At 44.9% G+C, this 20,960-nt stretch overlaps 1 protein-coding gene across 1 annotated transcript in view; it reads right to left on the bottom strand.

The window, feature by feature from the left end:
- CENPF (centromere protein F) overlaps positions 1-5,170 on the bottom strand; it is an 80,336-nt gene extending 75,166 nt beyond the window's left edge. Inside the window, exons 1-2 of the mRNA XM_082249757.1 lie at positions 5,084-5,170; positions 1,427-1,624 (exon numbers count right to left, since the gene is read on the bottom strand). Coding sequence (XP_082105883.1) covers positions 1,427-1,588 — 162 coding nt within the window. The 5' untranslated portion in view covers positions 1,589-1,624; positions 5,084-5,170. The remainder of the gene's footprint in view (positions 1-1,426; positions 1,625-5,083) is intronic.
- Positions 5,171-20,960: the final 15,790 nt, after the last annotated feature.

Below are 20,960 nucleotides of genomic sequence, written 5' to 3' on the forward strand. Positions count from 1 at the left end.
AATAAGCTATGAGAGTGCTCACCAGCTCCCTCGCAGTTCATTGAGAACTACAAGCAGTCAGCCGCAATGGTTGAAGGTACTTGTAGTCTATTGATTCACAGAAAACTGTAAAATATTGACATGGCTGTGTAGGCGGAGCACCGCATGGCCACGTTGTTTTCAGAAGATCCCCCACTCACTGTCACAGGGAGGGGGGCACTAGCTGCGGGAGGTGGGTGGATAAGAGAATGTTACACCCTAAACATTGGTGTAACATGATCCTAAAGGTTAACTTATCCTTTAAAGGATAAAGGTACATTTAGGACCATGTTACACTAATATTTAGGGAGCAAAAATGAATATGGTGCCAAGCAGACCCAAACCCAAAACAGATCTCCCCCCTCTAGCAGCGTGAGGGGCTTCTTCCCCCACCAGAATCTCTCAGATTAGGGCAGGGTTCAGCCAACAAATCTGCATCGTTCATTGAGATCTGTGAATGAATAAACTACAAGTCCCACCTTGCACTACAGCAGATGGACTTGTGGTTCTCAATGGAACCCAAGTGCGCTGATCACTGCACTCCTAGTCAGTTGACGCATCCTATAGCTCTCCAGCTGCAAGTTGTTCCTTGTATGCATCTATAATGCTGGAGGAAGAGTATGAACATGGCACCCATGATTCACTGATCTCAGTTTATCTTGCAGGAACATTTTCCAAAAAAAAATAAATAAATAAAAATAAATGCACTTTTTTCCCTTTAAAAAGTGGAGTTAGCCTTAAACCCATGCTGTAGCACTTAGTGCAAAAAAAAAAAAAAAAAAAAGTGAATGGGCTCTGTATTCATTACTGTAAATGAAAAAACAGATGCAGCACTCACTTCAGGGTCCCAGAACAGACGTGAGAAATGTGAAAAGTCGATGCTCTGGCTCCAAGTGTCCTCCAAACATCCAAACGGAATGCAGATAGAAAAAGGAGAGCCGGCAACTCGCACATCCATATCAAAGTCTTTATTTAGCTACAGAATAGTGACGATAAGAACGGCTTACATGTTTTGACAAATAGCCTTAGTCATAGCCTATGGCAGGTTATGACTAAGGCTATTTGGCGAAACGCGTAAGCTGTTCTTATCGTCACTATTTTGCAGCTAAATACTTTGATATGGATGTGCGATTTTCCGGCTCTCCTTATCTATCTGCATTCTGTTTGGTGGACACTTGGAGCCAAAGCATCGACTATTGACATTTCGCACATATTTATTATGGTACATGAAGCCTGACTGCCTAATCGTAATAACGAGGGTTCAGTTAGGCTTTAATGCACAAACGTTAAAGCACAAAAATGTTTTTTACTACTTTCAATTGGTCGAGAGAAACTGATGTGTGTGAAGAAAGTCCAATGCTTTTTGGTGGACGTATCTTTGTATTTCATTGTATTTAGTTAGGTGTACCTTTTGCTTCTGTTTCTGGAAGGCGGCCTCCAGAGACTCCAGCTGGAACTGCTTCTGCTGTCGCTCCTTTTTCAGCTTATCCAGCTGACTCTCCAGCTCCTGGATCTTCTGCAGGGTCTTGGTGGGGAGACCCTCCTTCCACTCTTCCACCACCCAGCTCATTGTACTGTTTAATGGCACCACTCGTAGAATTCAATCCTAGGACCAAAATAAAAGCAGTTCAGAGTAAAGAATAAATATCCATGGACTTCTTTTACCGCTGTGACTTGGTGTCATAGATTTGCCATCACGACAGGGTTGCTTCAAAGCTCAACTCTATGGCCCAAAAAAATAATTTCCCACCACCCTGGCACTCTCCTCTTCTCACACAAAGCTCCTTTCTGTGATCAATTCCTCTCTCCGTCATCATGTACAATGCAGTATTCTTAACCCTGTATCGTACATGGTGGTGGCGAGTGTGCGACTACGGCTGAGAGCCGCTTATAGAGGAGGCTATGGGGACTGGTCATACTGGGAACTGGACGTGAAGGGAGCCTGCAGGAGTAAGGAAAAGGTAAGTAATACAACTTTTTAGGACCTTCTAAGCATTTTACTTTTGCAGTGTGCCCAACGCAGCCCCCCCCCTCCCCCGGCTGTCTGTGTGAACAAGCCAAATGGTTAATACTTTTTAAGGTCTAGGGGAGGACAAAAAGCACTTTTAATTACTTTATCCTCTGTTCCCGTGGGCTCCTAGGCTAATCCCTGCAACCTCTTCTTCCCTATGGTTGTCACATGTCCTCTGATGTTATTAAGACCAATGCAAAGTCTATAGCCCTGTATTGGACACGAGGAAGCTGAAGGACAGTCCACTGCCAAGGCATGGGATATCTCCCGCCCCCCCAGAGAGGGGCTTTCAAAGAGGGAGCTCACTCTGTTCAGTGATGTTGGGAGCGTTTCCCCGCATACGGGTTGCCCAGATCACAGGCCGGAACTCCCCCATTTTAGATTTTCAGCCAGGCTAAGGGTAAGCAGTGACGGGCCTACAGGTATGGCACTGAAAAGTATAAGTTAAATTAAAACTTTTTATTTTTTAATTTAAAGTGGAGAGGGATTAAAACACGTGTCAGGCTTTTATTGCTGTCCATGTGCCTGCTAGCGAGAATTACCCCATATGTCCTGTTTACTGTTATCACCACAAGTGAAACAGAACAGGAATAGAGGGGACACTAGTCCTGGTGACACCTCGGGATTCTCTCACTTCCAATTTTGGCTATGGGACAGGATAGGAACCCCCCCCAATAGGACAAAGACTGCAAAAAAAAACAGCCTTTACCTACTGCAATCTATATGCTGTACTGCATCATGTTACTCCTGGTGTGTTTGTTGTTCAGCAGTGGATGGTTACAAACAAGCCTGGTAAGGCCCCTTGCACATGGGGGCATCGGGCTCCTGTGTGTCTAACTGCAGTGAGTCAGTGTACCCAGGATGGATGAGTACAGCATACAGCCCATTGCCTGAAGCCTGTCAAAGCCTATGGCAGGCTGGGAAATGCTGCAGCTGGATAGGGCTGCCTCTTTTACGGGTGAACAGCATTTCATATTACATGAATGCAGTTCTACGTTTGCCTATGTGGCCGTGCACTTCAGACTTTTAGATCAGTATTTTAAGAACAGCATTTTAGAAGGCATTAAAAAAAAAAAAAAAAAAACCACACAATGGCTTGCTTAGACGGAGGAGCTTATGAGCATATTTTACATGTGCGTATGAGTGTAAAAGTATTCCAATGGCACCAGAATAGATGAATATTGAGACTGGTAGAATACATTTCCACTCATTGCCATATGCACATAAACGCTCGTACCTACGCAGCATTACAGTCATTTTTCTGCCAAGTTCAGACAGAAACAATCCAGCATATTTGGAGTATAAATTCATACACCTGTGTGCATGGGGCCTTAAGACCCTTTATGTTCAGGGACCCATGTCCAGAATTCCAGGGCCTAAACGTTGGCACCACTCAGTACAGTGTTCAGCTGGAGAGTATTTCAGCCTGCCAGACTTTAATGTTCTTTTAAAGTCTTAAAACTCGTAAACTTTTAATGTTCTGTGTAAAGTGGGAGAGCAGATATAATGAATGCAGGTCCGGGGTTTAGGAACACTTTAAGTCCCGGTTCAAACTATTGCGATGCGCGTCCGCAGCACAGGCAGTTCACACTGCCATATGCAATACGCTGGGGGCGTCGATTCAACGTTAACGACACCCCCACATCAGATCGTATATCGCAGTGCGGTCTGACAGTTCGCACAGGAATCGGATCGCACTAATGTGAACCACCATGCGATCCGCTTCTGCTGTGGACCAAAAAAAGGGTCCGGTGCGTGTTCACTGCGATTACGGTGCAAATTCAGCCATACAAACTGTATGGCTGAACTCGCACTGCACAGACGTCGCATGTGATTTTAGGAGCAGTGCGCTCCGAATCATAAGTGATGTCTGTGATCGCAATAGTGTGAACCGGCACTTCATCAGTAGGTTTAGTTCTGCTTTATGTTTTACTGCTGTTCAGGGGCTCTGGGCTTCAGCAAAATGGCCACCTCCAGCAAGAAGAAAAAGGAGAAATGCCAGAAGCATTTTACAGCACACCAATTTTGGTAGCATAATTATTATTGTGGAATGTATGTTCCTTGCTAAAAAAACATTTTTTTTAATCAAGTTGTTATGGGGAAAATTGAATAAAATAAATAATGTTCTTTAGCAAGGAACATACATTCCACATTAATAATTATTCTACCCAAAATTAGTAATGCTGGAGGCAATTTACAGCACACTCAAATTTTGGGTTGTCCCTCCCAAAAAAGGAGGGGAATTCTCCAATGGGGTCACCAGTTCTGGTGACCCCAAGAACTCCCCCTTTAATTTGCATGGATTGCCTCTCACTTCCTATTTGGTTATGGGACAGGAAATCCCTGCAAATTAAGGGAATTCCTCGGTCACCAGAACTAGTGTCCCCAATTAGAAGATTTCCCCTCCTTTTGGGGGGGCAACCCCAAATTTAGGATCTTCTTTTACTTTCAATGATAAACAGGACAATCAGAGAGGGCGAATCCCCCTAGCTGGGGGTACAGACAGCAATAAAAACTGACAGGTGTTCTAATCCCTCTCCACTCCATCTAAAACTAAAAAACAAAATGTTGCCTCCAGTTATGCTTTAAAGTGGAACTTTAGTCAGAAAATGAGGTCCTGCTAGATCACTGCAGGTTGGCCCCTTTTGCAGGTATAGCTATATCCCCCCCCCTACTTCAAATCTGCTTCCCAAATCCCATCCCCCACTCCTGATCTGCCCCCCTTAAGCACATTCAGTCCAGCTCTGCTTCCCATCTCCCCCTATACATTGTATTCATCATATAATATATTATATATACACATTGTATCCATTGTTTATTGCTGGTAGAATGTTCCTTTAATATCACAGCGGGTTCTATAGACGGATCACCGATCAGTAGGGATCATTATAGGGGCCGATGAGCTCCTCCGGGACAATAGCGATCAGAAATGTGCGCAGATCACCGATCCCGCAGCGGATGGCAGACACAGCACTGAGCAAAGCGGAGATCAGACCGGAGGAGCCCGTCCTGTCCGTGCCTTCCTCCCCACCCCCCACCTCGGGGCACACTGACCTGTCACCCGGTGATCAGTGCCCGGCACATGCCTCCTCCCGTTACTTCACCGATAACGATTCAACCACCGCGCCGTCCCAAACACAACAACCCTCCCGCCCACTTCGGCCAAAGCCAAGGCCATTGGATCAAAGGCGAAATCCCTCTCATCTCATTCGCCAAAGCGCAGCCAGGCGCCACGCCCACTTGCCCGAGCCGCACCAGAGGAGAAGGCGGGGCTTACGTTCAAATTTAGAAAAGAAGGGATGTAAAACAGCGTGGGAGTGGACAGCTTTGTTTGAGGTTTTGTGATTGGCTGGGGGCGTACTAATAGAAGAACCAATGAGCGCACGGGGAAAAATATTCAAATGGATACAGTAGCGCGTTGTATGATACAATGTGTCATCTTCACACGTGTTTCCGGTACAGAGCTACCGAGACTCCCGGATGCCGCTGGATACACGGGAATGGGCAGAATATTTGTATCAAACACCCGGAAATAGTAGCAGGAATTGTCCGCTTAGGGGAGAGGGGGAGGGGCTCATTCACACACGTTCATGTAGCTTCCAAAAAAGGACAATTAACCACTTTAAGACCGGACCTTTATCTAAGATTTGTTGTTTACAAGTAAACATTATAGATTGTTTTAGCACCCTAAAAAAATAACATTGCAATACTATGGCAACGCAGTTTTCTTGGAAAAAATAACTTTAACTACTTGCCTTCTGTGCACTTAAACGCCCTTCCCACCCAGACCAATTTTCAGCTTTCAGCGCTCTCACGCTTTGAATGACAATTGCGCAGTCATGCTACACTGTACCCATATGACATTTATATCATTTTTTTCACACACATAGAGCTTTCTTTTGGTGGTATTTAATCATCTCTGGGTTTTTTATTTTTTACAAAAAAAAAGAAAAAAGACAGAAAATTTTGAAAAAAAAAAAAAGTTTTTCTTATTTTCTGCGAGTAAATTTTGAAAATAAATTTTTCTCCTTCACTTAGGGGGGCTGATGAGGCGGCACTGATGGGCACTGATAGGCTGCACTGACGGGAGGCACTGATGGGCACTGATAGGCGGCACTGATGGGCACTGGCGGATGGCACTGATGGACACTGACGGGTGGCACTGATGAGCTCTGATGGGCGGCACTGATGAGCATTGATGGGCAGCACCATCAGTGCCCACACTCAGTGCCCATAGTGCTGCCAGTCAGTGCTCATCAGTGCCTAGATGAGCAGGCACTGATGGGCACTGACTGACAGCACTATGGGCACTGATTGTGGGCATTGATGGGGGGCACTGATGGCGGGCACTGTGGGCACTGATGGTGGCAATTTTTGTATGTGTTTTACCTTTAGTAATCAGGGCACTGGTGATCAGTGCCCTGATTACATTGCTGTGTGTCCCCGGCGGCTGACGGCTCCCCCTCCTTCCTCACACTGCAGGCTCCGTGGGAGGAAGGAGCGCCGGCGATGAGAGATGATCTCATATGTTTACATATGAGATCATCTCTCATTGGACGGTCCGATCACGTGGTGAATTGCCGCTGTGATTGGCCATTCACCACGATCTGTGATCGGCTGTGTCCAAGGGACACGGCCGACACAGATTTTCCCCGATGCGCGCTCTTTAAAAACGGCCTCCCGAAAATTCAAGTCCGCGCTGCAGCCGTATATAGGCTGTAGCGCGGATGGGAAAAAGTTAATGAATTAAAAAAAAAAAAAAAACAGTAAAGTTAGCCCAATTTTATACAATGTGATGGATGTTACGCAGAGTAAATAGAAACCTGACATGTCGCGCTTTAAAATTGCGCACGCTCATGGATGGGCGACAAACTACGGGACTTAAAAATCTCCATAGGCGATGATTTCAAAAATTAAACCACTTAAGCCCCGGAAGATTTTACTCCCTTCCTGACCAGGGCCTATTTTGCGATTCGGCACTGTGTGACTTTAACGGACAATTGCGCGGTCGTGCGATGCTGTACCTAAACGAATTTGACGTCCTTTTTTTCCCACAAACAGAGCTTTCTTTTGGTGGTATTTGATCACCTGTGCGATTTTTTGATCATGCGCTATAAACAAAAAAAGAGCGTCAATTTTGCAAAAATATCAATATTTTTCACATTTTTTTATATGAAATTCCCCCCCAAAAAAATGTAAAAATCAAAATTTTTTAACATTTTCGGCCAATTTGTTTTATGCTACATATGTTTGGTAAAAAAAATCGCAAAAAGCGTATTTTGATTGGTTTGCGCAAAAGTTATCGCATTTACTAACAAAGGGAAAGATTTTTGTCATTTTTGTTGTTTTTTTTTTTAACGCGTAATGGCGGCGATCTGCAATTTTTTTGCAGGACTGCGACATTGGGGCTGACAGATCGGACCCCTGACTGACATTTTTGACACTTTTGGTGTTACCAGTGACATTACTGCAGTAATCAGTGCTATACATATGCACTGTTACTGTAAAAATGACACTGGCAGGGAAGGGGTTAACTGTATTGGAGAGGGAGGGGTTAAGTGTGTCCTAGGGGCATGTTTCTAACTGTGATTGGACATGGCTACTAGTGTAAAAACAGAGATCAACGGTCCTACATAGTAGAACCGTCTGATCTCCGTTTTTACACAGGGGAGAATGACAGGCGGCTTGTTTACATTAGCCGCCTGCCTTTCTCCCTTCCTGGCGAATGATCGCGAGTCACACGCACTGACTTGTTAGGGAACGAGCCGGGGGCGGGCGCGTGCCTCAGCGGGTGCGCGCTTGTCCGCTATTGGCTCACAAGCCAGTGACAGGCTGGTGACGTACCGGTACATCACTTTGCCTGGCCGGGGCTGACCGCCGCAGTATATGTACTTGCAGCGGTCGGCAAGTGGTTAAAAAAAAAAAAAAAAATTAACGGTTACCATTTTACAGTTACAGAAAAAGTCTTGTGCTAGAATTATTGCTCTAACGATCGCGGCGATACCTCACATGTGTGATTTGAACACTGTTTAAGTATGCGGGCGCGACTTACGTATGTGTTCGCTTCTCACGGAGGGACAGGGCGCTTTACATTTTTTTTTTTTTTTATTTATTTTACTTTTTTTTTTTTTTTTCTTACACTGTCCGTTTCATTTATTTTTTTGATCACTTTTATTCCATTGACAAGGAATGTAAACATCCCTTGTAATAGAAAAAAAGCATGACGGTTCCTCTGTAGGCTCCATTCACAAATAGGCGTTTCGGATCGCGGGCAAAATTGCTGCAATTCTGCCCACGATCCCGAACCATTGCAAGTCACGGGACGCCCGTGCTATTCCCGTGACTTGCAATGGCACCCCAAACCTGGCACAATTTTTCTGCGATTGTCACATGACGAATCGCGGTAGAATCATGCAAACAGAATTTCAGGACGCCTGTCGCCCAAAAGAAGTACAAGAACTTTTTTTGGACGACAGGCATCCCGCGATTCTGTTTGCGTGATTCGTCAGGCAATAATAGCAGTAAAATGGCGCTGTGTTTGGGATGCCATTGCAAGTCACGGGAATCGCATGGGTGTCCAGTGACTTGCATTGGTTCGGGATTCGCAGGCAGAATCGCGGCAATTCTGCCCATGATCCGAAACGCCTATATGTGAATGGAGCTTTATAGAAAGATCTGGGATCAAAAAAGACCCCAGATCTCTAATTTACCTTTAAAAGCAATAAAAAAAGTAATTTTGCTTTTAAGAAAGAAAAAAAATTTCTTTAAGCCTGAGACACACACATCACTACAGTCCTCCAAGGGCATAGAGCTGAGTGAGGGCCATCTTGCCCTCAGTTGACTGCCCAGCCACTGATTGGACTGAATCACTTCCGGGTTTACAGACAGTTCCCAGTAAAACACCGGGAAGCTTCAGGAGGGGGTCACCTCTCCTGCCACCTATAAAAGCTTGCTGCTGCCATAACCCCAGTATTTAACATCAAAGTAATGATGTATATTTACAGTTAGGTGGTTGAAAAGTGGTTAATAGGCCCCATTTACACCTAACGTTTTCCAATACACAATTTGGTGCACTTTTTTCTTGTGTCTGACACCTATATGCATTTCATTATGCTGAACTACACACAGTAAAGTAGCTTATGTAACGTTTTTGCCGCATTCAGTTTTGCACATTCTTTTGCGTGGAAATAACACTCATCTGCTGGCCACTTTTGGGGTGCTATTAACAATAAATGGCACTGCAAACGTGAAAAGCATTTTTTGCGTGTTTCAAAATGCACATTTAAAGAATGCTCAGGTTTGGAATCTTAGAATAGGGTGACTAGACGCCCCGGGTTTCCAGGCACAGTCCCCAGACTGAGGACACTGTCCCTGGACCAAGTCTGTCCTCAACAGGGGCGGTGCCGGGTGGGTTCTTGGGTGTGCTTAAGCACCCCCAAAAATTCGATAGGCACCCTCATAGCACCCCAAAATTCAGATGCTACTACTTGCATATGTCACCATTTTGTTTGTACCTGCACATCCTTTATTGATGCTAGAAGGCTGGGGACTCTTTTTCCTCTGGAGGGATGCAGCTTCTCTGGCCACATAAGCCGATAATCTTTAGTTAGGCCCGGCAGGCTGTTTTAAGATGGGGATTGATACACAGCCTCTCTGCTGCCTCCTCAGCCAAGGAGAAAGCATTGTACCCACCCCCTTCCTCAGCCTGCCTTATTTGACTTCTAAGCTGGATCAGGAGGAGGTGCTGGCAGATTGATAGGAAGGGGACAGGAGAGGAGTGGAGAGAACACAGCCTGCTATGGAGGATGGAAACATTTCTCAGCCTCTGCAGTGAGCCCCTGAGTCTAAAGAAACAGCTTCTGCCAGCAATGAGAGAGCAGTGGCTGTTTTCACAGTGTGTGATACAGAAAGTTAGACGAGCAGCACCAGGACAGGATGTCTGTGTGTCCTATCCCTCCCTCCATCCATTCCTCTATCTATCCATTCCTCTCTCCATCCATCCCTTCATCCACCCCTCCCTCCATCCATCCCTCCCTCTATCCTGCATCCATCCCTCCCTCTATCTATAAGTCCCTCCCTCCCTCTATTTAATGATCCCCCCTCTATCCAACCATCCCTTCATCCATCCATCCCTTTCTTCCTCCATCCAACCATCCCTCCTTCCACCCATCCCTCTATCTAACCATCAATCAATTCAACTATCACTCCCTCCATCCAACCATCCATTGCTCCCTCATCCATCCATCTTTCCATCCCTCCCTCCATCCATCTCTCCAACCATTCCTCCTTTATCCATCCATCTATCCATCCATCCATCGATCCATCCAATCATCATTTGTTCTATCCATATAACCATCCCTCCCTCCCTCCATCCATCTATCCCTCCCTCCAACCATCCCTTGCTTTATCCATCTATCTATCCCTTCCCCCATCCATCCATGCATCCATCCCTCCCTCTATCCATCCATCCCTTCCTCCCTCCATCAAACCACCCCTCCCTCTATCCTGCATCCATCCCTCCCTCTATCCATAAGTCCCTCCCTCCCTCTATTTAACGATCCCCCCTCTATCCAACCATCCCTCCATCCATCCCTTTCTCCCTCCACCCAACCATCCCTCCTTCCATCCATCCCTCTATCTAACCATCCATTCAACTATCACTCCCTCCATCCATCCATCCCTCCCTCATCCAACCATCCCTCCATCCATCCATCCCTCTTTCCATCCCTCCCTCCATCCATCTCTCCAAACATTCCTCCATTATCCATCCATCTATCTATCCATCCATCCATCCAATCCTCTTCTGTTCTATCCATATAACCATCCCTCCCTCCATCCATCTATCCCTCCCTCCAACCATCCCTTGCTCTATCCATCAATGTATCCCTTCCCCCATCCATCCATCCCTCCCTCCATCCAACCATCCCTTCCTCAATCCAGGCCATCAGGCCAGGACTCTTGCACAGAGGTGGCTGAGCCCATTTAGTGTAATAGCAGCCCAGGTACAATCTAGAATGGTCTGAGGAGGTTGGTGATGAAGGAAATGCGGAGCTCTCTGACTGCTGCTTTTCCCTCCACCAGGAGCCGGTTGGAGCTGTGGTGAGCACTGTGGTCCAGGAGAGGAGCGTCCTGGGAGTAGGAATCAGCAGGATCACTGTGAAGGAGGGCAGAGTGGGGCCTCTCTCTTTATACCGCCCAGTTAGTGTCCCCAGAACAGGAGATCAGGGTCCCTGGGTGTTACATGGAGCATCCCTGGTATGAAAGGGAATCGGGGTCACCAGGTGTGCCCTGGGGAATTAGAGTCACCAGGTGTGACATGGAGGATAGGGGTCACCGGGTGTAACAGGAGTTCGCGGTCACCAGATGTGCCATGAGGAATTGGGGTCCCTGGGTGTGCCATGGGGGATTGGGGTCCCCAAGTGTGACACGGAGGAACATCAGGGTCCCCAGGTGTGACATGGAGGAACATCAGGGTCCCCAACTGTGACATGGAAAAACATCAGGGTCTGACATAGAGGAACATTGGGGTCACTGAGTATGACAGCATGACATGGAGGAACACAGGGGTCCCTGGGTGTGACATGGAGGAACATCAGGGTCAGTGGGTATGACAGCATGACATGGAGGAATATTGGGGTCCAGGGGTGTGACTTAGAAAAACATCAAAGTCCCTGGGTGTGACATGGAGGGACATTAGGGTCCCCGAGTGTGACATGGAGGAATATGGGGGGGTCACTGGGTATGAAAGCATAACATGGAGGAACCATCAGATCAGGGTCACTGGGTATGACATTTTTTTTTTTGGGGGGGGCACAAGTAGCTGGTCTTGCCTAGGGCGTAAAATAGTCTAGCACCGGCCCTGAGTACAGCAACGTACAACTATTCATGTCATGTAGAATGCATGAAGGTAAAAAACCTGGAATCTTTACAACAACTTCAAGGTAATAAAAAAAACCTTCTCTTAGAACCACATTAAATATAGCTGTTTGTAGATTAACCACTAGAGAGAGCAAACAGTCAATTTACAATCACTCTACTTTGCTTCTTATAGCTCAACTCCACCTTAAAAATAAATAAAAAGTAATACAAAAAACTGTTTATAAAACATTAACACACTCTGATGACATTATAAACATAAAACTGACCTTTCTAATTGTTTGTTTTGCCTTCCTGTTGACTAAGGGCTCAAGCACCCCACCACCTAGGGCCATAGAATAGAATGTTTGGGTGTATTTCCCCCACCTTGGAGCCACAGGTGCTGCATACAGCTGCAGGGCATACACCGGTAACTGTGGAAACCTGCACATTCATACAAATGTAAAACCCCCCGAATACGGACTGCGTTCTGAGTGTTACATCTGAATGCATGTGTGGGTTTAAGCAAGTTCCAGCACATACCCACCTACGGCTGTGTACAACCATTCATGTCTATGGGCAGCTCTACGCAGCACCTGCAGCTCCTGGGCAGGGAATACAGCCAAACTTTACATTCTGCAGCCCCGGACAGCTGTGTGCACGAGCCCTAAAGCTGCAAGAGTTTTTAGAGGCCGAACATGTTTAATGTCTGTCTGATTTTCAACTCATTTACTTTAACTGTAAATCCAAAACTCATTGAAAAGACCATATGCTTCCTAAATTATTATGAATTAAAATACTCGCTAGATGGCGCTAAGGGACAAAAGATAATGGTTTACTTAGCACTCACAATAACAGTTATTGGACAAGTCTAGCATGGGTAAAAAATTGCCATACATTTGAATGTTATCACTAGCATAGCTCCCAATAGAAATTGGTCAAGCGACCCCCGGTTTGGTTCATCGCAAAAGTTCCGAACCAAATAACGAACCCCATTGAACTCTAAGTGACCTGAACTGGAAAAATCAAAAGTGCCAATTTTGAAGGCTTATAAGCAAGTAATTGGGCATACAATCAGTGGTGTATTTTGGTTTTGTGCTGCCCTAGGCAAGACTAAAATTGGGCCCCCACCCCTCCCCCACCTATGTAACTTTGCCCTACTCCTTTTTTAATGGATGTGGCTCCCTCCAAAATTGAAGGACTAAAAGTCCCAGCATGAACCCATGAGATCTCACGAGAGAGGCGGTGAGTGAGGGAGAGAGAGGGGGGTGGGTGAGGGGGGAGGAGAGAGAGAGGGGGGAATGAGAGAGCGAGAAAGGGGGATGAGAGAGACAGAGAGAGGGGGATGAGAGAGTGAGAGGGGGATGAGAGAGTGAGAGGGGGGATGAGAGAGAGGAGAGGTGAGAGAGAGAGGGGTGGTGAGAGAGAGGGGGGTGAGAGAGAGAGGAGGGGTGAGAGAGAGAGGAGGGGTGAGAGAGAGAGGAGGGGTGAGAGAGAGAGAGAGGTACGGTGAGAGAGAGGGGGGATGAGAGTGAGAGAGAGGGGGGGAATGAGAGAGACGGCTCTAGCAACCAGTGGCCAATAGAGTCTCATGTGAAGGGGGGGGCGGCTTCTTTGCTGCCCCCCTGCAAAGTGCTGCCCTAGGCCTGGGCCTTGTTGGCCTAGGCCAAAATACAGCACTGCATACAATGGTTATGGGGGTCCTGGTACTGCCCTAGGGGACATGTATCAATGAACAAAAAGTTTGTAAAAAATGTAATTTTTAAATGAGCAGTGATTTACTGATGTTTAACCACTTGCTGACCGCTCACATTGGTGCTACTGCGGCAAAGTGGTTTGATTCTGTCCAGCGACGTAGACCTACGTCGCTGGACTCCTCCCCATGTGGGCGGCGCACGCGCACCACCGGAGGCTTGCTCCCGATGTATTCAGTTACAGCGGGAGTCGGGCCAGGGGAGGAGCGGCGGTGATCACCGCCGCTCTTCCCCGATCGTCGGGGAATGGAGTGTTGAGATCCGCCCGCTTGTGTAAACAAAGCGGGCGGATCTCCTAAGTGACAGACAGGGTCAGATTGCAGGATTCAGCATAGTTGAACCCCGTGATGAAACAAAATTATGCAGCGCTAGCTCAAATAAAGTGTTAAGTGCTGTGATATAAATACAATAATCAATATTTTATAAAGTGCACACTGTATGATCAAATATAAAAAAGTGCTAAGTGCTTATAAATATCTGAGCAATAACAAATAAATATATATAATAGTGTACAATAAACAAATAGGTGGTTAGAAATAGTCCAAATAAATATTCAGTGCTTGAAAAGAGTCCTTATAGTGATCCAATTAAGGTGCCAAGGTGCCAAATAATTAAGGTGCTTGCAGAGTGATATGGTGCCCCTCAAGGTTCCCCACTCACCAGATTGCAGAAATCATAGACCTTCAAAATTATTGCACATTGCCCGGGATCTTTACAGGACCAGAACTTCTCCTATGTAGCCTTGGAACTTTTTGGGTCAGCTTCCGCTTCGACTTGGAGAGTTCAGAGCTGCGTTTGCAGTCAAACAGTCCCAACTTTGAAGAAGGTAACCTTCCCTGGCAACAGGTTCCCAGTCAGCACACTGACATGCACCCTTTCGGCTGTACAAAAGTCCACCATCTACCATCCACAGTCTCCTCTATGCTCCATGCTGGTGGAGCATAGAGGAGACTGTGGATGGTAGATGGTGGACTTTTGTACAGCCGAAAGGGTGCATGTCAGTGTGCTGACTGGGAACCTGTTGCCAGGGAAGGTTACCTTCTTCAAAGTTGGGACTGTTTGACTGCAAACGCAGCTCTGAACTCTCCAAGTCGAAGCGGAAGCTGACCCAAAAAGTTCCAAGGCTACATAGGAGAAGTTCTGGTCCTGTAAAGATCCCGGGCAATGTGCAATAATTTTGAAGGTCTATGATTTCTGCAATCTGGTGAGTGGGGAACCTTGAGGGGCACCATATCACTCTGCAAGCACCTTAATTATTTGGCACCTTGGCACCTTAATTGGATCACTATAAGGACTCTTTTCAAGCACTGAATATTTATTTGGACTATTTCTAACCACCTATTTGTTTATTGTACACTATTATATATATTTATTTGTTATTGCTCAGATATTTATAAGCACTTAGCACTTTTTTATATTTGATCATACAGTGTGCACTTTATAAAATATTGATTATTGTATTTATATCACAGCACTTAACACTTTATTTGAGCTAGCGCTGCATAATTTCGTTTCATCATATTTTCCTAAGACTTTCTTAGTGTCTGCAGCAGCTGCCCATTATTGCATTCATCCATATTTAAATTTTCACGTTGTGTAGCGCGGGTTTAATTTTTGTTTTTCACATAGTTGAACCCCGATCTGTCCTTGTGTCACTCATTCCTCTCCCCCCACACACGTTAGTAAGCACCAGGCATACATTAACCCCTCCCTCTCCAATAAAAATGAACCCCTTCCCTGCCAGTGTCATTTTTACAGTAACAGTGCATTATTATAGCACTGATTACTGTAGTAATGTCACTGGTACCCCCAAAAGTGTCAAAAATGTCAGTCAAGGGTCCGATCTGTCCGCCGCAATGTCGCAGTCCCGCAAAAAAAATCGCAGATCGCTGCCATTACTCGTTAAAAAAAAAACACCTAAAATAACAGAAATCTTTCCCTTAGTTAGTAAACGCAATAACTTTTGCGCAAACCAATCAAAATACGCTTATTGCGGTTTTTTTTTACCAAAAATATGTAGTAGAAAACAAATTGGCCTAAAATGATAAAAAAATTTGATTTTTACATTTTTTTGGGGGGGAATTTCATATAAAAAATGTGAAAAATATTGTTATTTTTTCAAAATTGTCACTCTTTTTTTGTTTATAGCGCAAAAAGTAAAAATCGCACAGGTGATCAATTACCACCAAAAGAAAGCTCTGTTTGTGGGAAAAAAAGGACGTAAATTTCGTTTGGGTACAGCGTTGCATAACCGCGCAATTGTCAGTTAAATTTGCACAGTGCCGAATCGCAAAAAGTGGCCTGGACGTATGACAGCAAAATCCTCCGGAGGTAAAGTGGTTAAAGTGAAACCATAAAAATTAGAAATAACAATAAAAATAAAAAATTCCTTTAAATATAGTGCCTAGGCCCTAGGGGGTCCCCATAGTCTATCTGTACTGTGTATAGAAGCTGCTGCAGCAATAATGACATTTATAAAGGCAAAAGAATGACATTTTCCATTTAAAATATACAAAAGGTGACCAGCGCTATGGAGTTTACAATAAATATGTTTAAAAGCCTAAGGTGTAAGCAGCCAACAACCAACCCTAAAAGGGTTAAAGAAGTATAATAGGTGCAAAAGGTTGAAACGGCGCTACCTTCCAAGTGATAACGTGCAAGACAAATTTAAATAAATAAATAGTGATTTGTTGTGTATTTTATGTCATAAAGTGCTCAAGTGAATGGTGGTCAAAAATAATGACAAGCTTTTTGACCCCTGACAATTACCCACTCAAGGGGTGTGAAGTGCTAGTGCAAATAAATCAATGAAAGTTGACAAAAGAAACAGTGAATTTATTTAAAAAGAGCCTGCTGTCAAACAGCGTGATAAACCAGTGATGATAGTGATAATTTTATAAAATCAATTTTTTAAATAAATAAATAAAGTAGATTTTTCCAGAAAAACAGTGATATTTATATTTAAAGCAAGAGCATGCTGATATACAGTGTAATTTACCAGTGAAAATAGTGATTCCAACTCTTCTCAATAATGAGAGCCGAAGGAAAAGTATATAAAGTGAATAAGCAGGTGATTAAAAGAAAAATACATTTTGGTCTTTCTTTATTTTGTAAACGGCTTGGGGAGCCAGTCTGTATAATGACGCCACAATTTAGTGCACTGGGAACAGGATTAGAGATTTTTTGGATAAATTCTTTCCCAGTCTTTGGATAGAAGTAACAGGTGCAGAAAAATTGGTCTTTGGGTGTCTGTGGTGCCTTCACTCTGTAACTCTATAGAGGTACTCTTGTTGAAAGCAAGAATTGGCCTTGCTGTCAAAAATTGAAATGATGTGCACCTGTCAAGCAGTGGCAGAAAAATTGGGCTTTGGGTGTTGGTGGTGGACAAGGAGGCAGAATAAGCCACTCTGGCAGCTGCAGTGGACTGCGCACTAGTCTCTGCTTGGGTGAAAAGGGAATGAGGAGGATATGGATGATTTAGTAAGCCAGTCCACCTCCTCCTCTGCATGCTGTGGCTGGATAGCACAGGCAACATCACTAAACAGGGGAAATGGTGCCCCGCCTTAGTACGGACCATGTGCCCCTTTGCCTGTGGACACATACGCTGCTGGCCCCCTCAAAGTGCCATAGGAACGTTTGCCTCTCCTTGTTGGGCCTCCCAGACATGATGATTGGGGAGGCTTATTAACAAAATGTAATAAAGATGGGGAAATTTGTACGTGGATGCACTTTAATCAATGGAAAGTAGTGTTTGGTGCACTTTAACTGGGGTAATCACTACACCGACACACTACAATATACTGCGGTAAACATGTACTAACGCAGTGAAGTATACTGCACTGAAATATACTGTGTTAAACATGCAATAACACACTGAAATATACTGTGGTAAACGTGCACTAACGCACTACAATATACTGCAGTAAACCTGCAATAATGCTCTAAAATATACTGCGTTAAACGTGCACTAATGCACTGCAATATCCTGTGGTAAACATGCAATACACACTGAAATATACTGCAGGAAACCTGCCCTGACAAAATAGCCCTGGAGCTAAAGGGGTGTAATCAGCAGAAACCCACCAGGGAACAAGTGGAGGGTGAGGATAACGTGGATGATAAGGGTGTGTCCCTCTGTGTCCCTCAATGTCCATCATAAGTAATAGCTGTAACAAAAATATGCTTTTTCTCTCGCTGTCCCCTCCTTTCTTTTGGACGGCGGGTCCACCTATACATCGGCGCCATGCCTTCGCGTCCATCCTATCCACATCACCACAGTACCATTATGTTTGAGTGCAGCACGTCATTATGAGGCGGCTGGAGGTTATTCACATATGCGCACTTCCCACTAAGCAGCGGGCGCCCTTTTGCGTTTGAATGTCATTCATAGCCACCTGCACATGGAGTTAGGGGTGGAACAGGTTACGTCAACCTAGGGGTACAAATAGGAGGGTCAGTGCGATGGGGATTCCTTTCTTCTAGGGCTCCCTGTCCACACGGACAACACATTTGTATTGAAAGCACCTACATAAAACTTTTTTGTTTGGGTATACACGCTTATACTTTTGCACCCATTTGTATTTGAGCATACACTTTTTGTCTGTGACCGTTCGTTTCCATTTTCTTCCTTTTTCACCCATATCAGTCCTTTCCTTCAGCTTTATCCTATTAGGATTGTCTTCATAGACATTTTTCACTTGTTCGTCATAGGACGTCCTATGATGAAACGCGTAGGGCGGAGTTTCGTACCTCAAAGTCACTTCCGGTTTTGAAGTTTGAGCCGCGGAACGTGGAAGCATCCCGGTGTCTGCACTGATCTCGATCAGCCTGAACAGTGAGTCTTATTTACTTGCTTTCATCTGGCATTATGTACTACACCATGGTGTTTTTGTTTGTTTGAGCACCCAGATCGGACGAACATCCTCTGGAGACCCACCTGAGCCTCCTCACTACAAACAGAGAGGACCCCCGGATAACTTTGCTTGCTTGGAGACTACCATTAACAACAGCCAATACCCTATACTGAAGGGTTGTGCAGGGTGAGTGCGATACCTAGTGGGCATCACCTAATTCACCAGTCTCATTCACTTACAAACCTCTTTATTCTTTCACGGGCACTGTTCCCAGCACTTTAATAAAGAATAAGGGTTTTTTTTCTTCTTTTTTATTTTTATTTGTTTATTTTTATGCACATTGTTATTTTATGAAGAATGAAATAATTATCAACCGACCACCCATTCACACTGATTTATTTAATTCTCGCACTGAATAATTCACTACCAGCACTGTATAAATAAATTTTATTACAATTTGTGCACTTTTGCTTTATTTAAGGCATACAACAACTAATATTTTGGGCACTGAGTACTTTCATAGGGGCTTGCACACTTAGCCCAACCATAGTTTCAATTTTTGCACTTGCACTTTACAATCACCAGTGGATTATTTATTTATTTATTTATTTATATGTTTTGATCCTTCTTATGATGAGTATGTATCTATAGGATCTTTGTAACATACACTTTTTAATAGGTAGCGCCTTTACCAACCTTTTCCAACCTTTATTTTACCATTATTTTCCAGCACTGCCTTAACCCTCTTGGGCATGGAGTTCACCAGAGCTTCACAGGTTGCCACTGGAGTTCTCTTCCACTCCTCCATGACGACATCACAGAGCTGGTGGATGTTAGAGACCTTGCGCTCCTCCACTTTCCGTTTGAAGATGCCCCACAGATGCTCAATAGGGTTTAGGTCTTGAGACATGCTTGGCCAGTCCATCACCTTTACCCTCAGCTTCTTTAGCAAGGCAGTGGTCGTCTTGGAGGTATGTTTGAGGTCATTATCATGTTGGAATTGCTACTGTGTTTAACATGTGTTGTAACATCCTCAGTGAACTCCTGAACCCCCTTTTTCCCACCTCAATGAGGTTTGTTTGGAAAGAGCAGTGCATGCTAGCTGCGATCCTGTGCACTGCTCTATGCACATGTAGCACTACTCCCATGGGAGCTGCTGGTTACGGATTCCACTGGGTTACCCATAGCAACAACATGACAGTTTAGCATTTTCAAAGTGCTTGGCTCAGTCAATAAACAGTCTAGGGGCTTTAGTTTTTTGTGGTTTTATTGAGAACTTGGATAGGAGAAGGAAATGAGTGGGATACTCCAACTTGAATAACTATGCACAATTTGCTGGGACGTCTAGATATAGCTGAGTACGGCAAGGCCGCTGCTTCACCTTGTCACTTGCAGTGAAGAAGAACTTAATGAACTGTATTACTCTGTGAATCGCTTTTCAGGGCCCTACTTGGCACTCCCTTTGTCCCTATTCTTCAGGGTTCTACACCGCACCCCTTTTACTGTAACTCTCTCTGTGTGAGCTGGCTCCCTGATCCCCTGACTTCACTGGCGTGGTCCCCTTCCTGGGCAGACCCTTTGGCAAATCTCCTGGTACTCACGGACACTGTTTTTACGGAGAGACTCTGCCAGCAGCTCCACTGTCAGCTCCACTGGATCTTCTGCAGCTCAGCTCCACACCTGGTTCACTAGGCCGACCGCCTGAACCATCTTCCTCACACCTGAAGGAGGAGAGACAGCCGTCAGCCTCCTCCTGGGACTCTGCTTCCCGTCAAAGACGTCCTGTCCCATGTCCTCCCAGCTTTTATGGGCAATCCCAGGATGCATTGCAAGAATGTCCTCCCACTGGGACTCCCACAAAAGTTAATGTGTCACTGGCTGGGTTTCCTCCACTGTCCAACAAGCTCCCTTTTTGGATACAGTGGGGACATTCCCTCAGACCCAGTGAATCATACTTGGAAACATGTGACAGATCTAATAGATCAGGCTCCCCTGATAAGCAGAAGGAGCAATAAATGAATTTGCCTAGCACCTACCTACCTAGGATGGTGCTACACACATTTCAGTTCCAATAGCATACTACTGTCCCTGATTAGGAATAAAGTTCCTCTGTCCCTATTTCCTCCTCATCTGTCCCTCATTTGGGTCTGATCTGTATAGTTGTATATAAAATGCACTATTTATCTTTCAAAAAGTGTTTTACAGTGCTAAACTTTTCATCCAATTTCTAAATTGTAAATTTCAAAAGCCAGTATAAAGGAATAGTAGTGGTAAAAAAACGCTTGTGGGTTTAACTAATCATTTTTTTTTTTTTTTGTACAATTGTCCTTTAGGGGGCGTGGCAGGGGGTGTGTTCCAAGCCTACATACTTAGGCTAATCAGTGTTCCTCATTCCAATTTCCGAAAGTTGTGAGATATGCCCATAGTATAGTCAATAGTCCATAATCCATCTCAGGAGTAAGCAAGAGA

The sequence above is a fragment of the Pelophylax lessonae genome (genome assembly GCF_965119305.1).
Source record: "Pelophylax lessonae genome assembly, chromosome: 3".
Taxonomy (NCBI): Eukaryota; Metazoa; Chordata; class Amphibia; order Anura; family Ranidae; genus Pelophylax; species Pelophylax lessonae.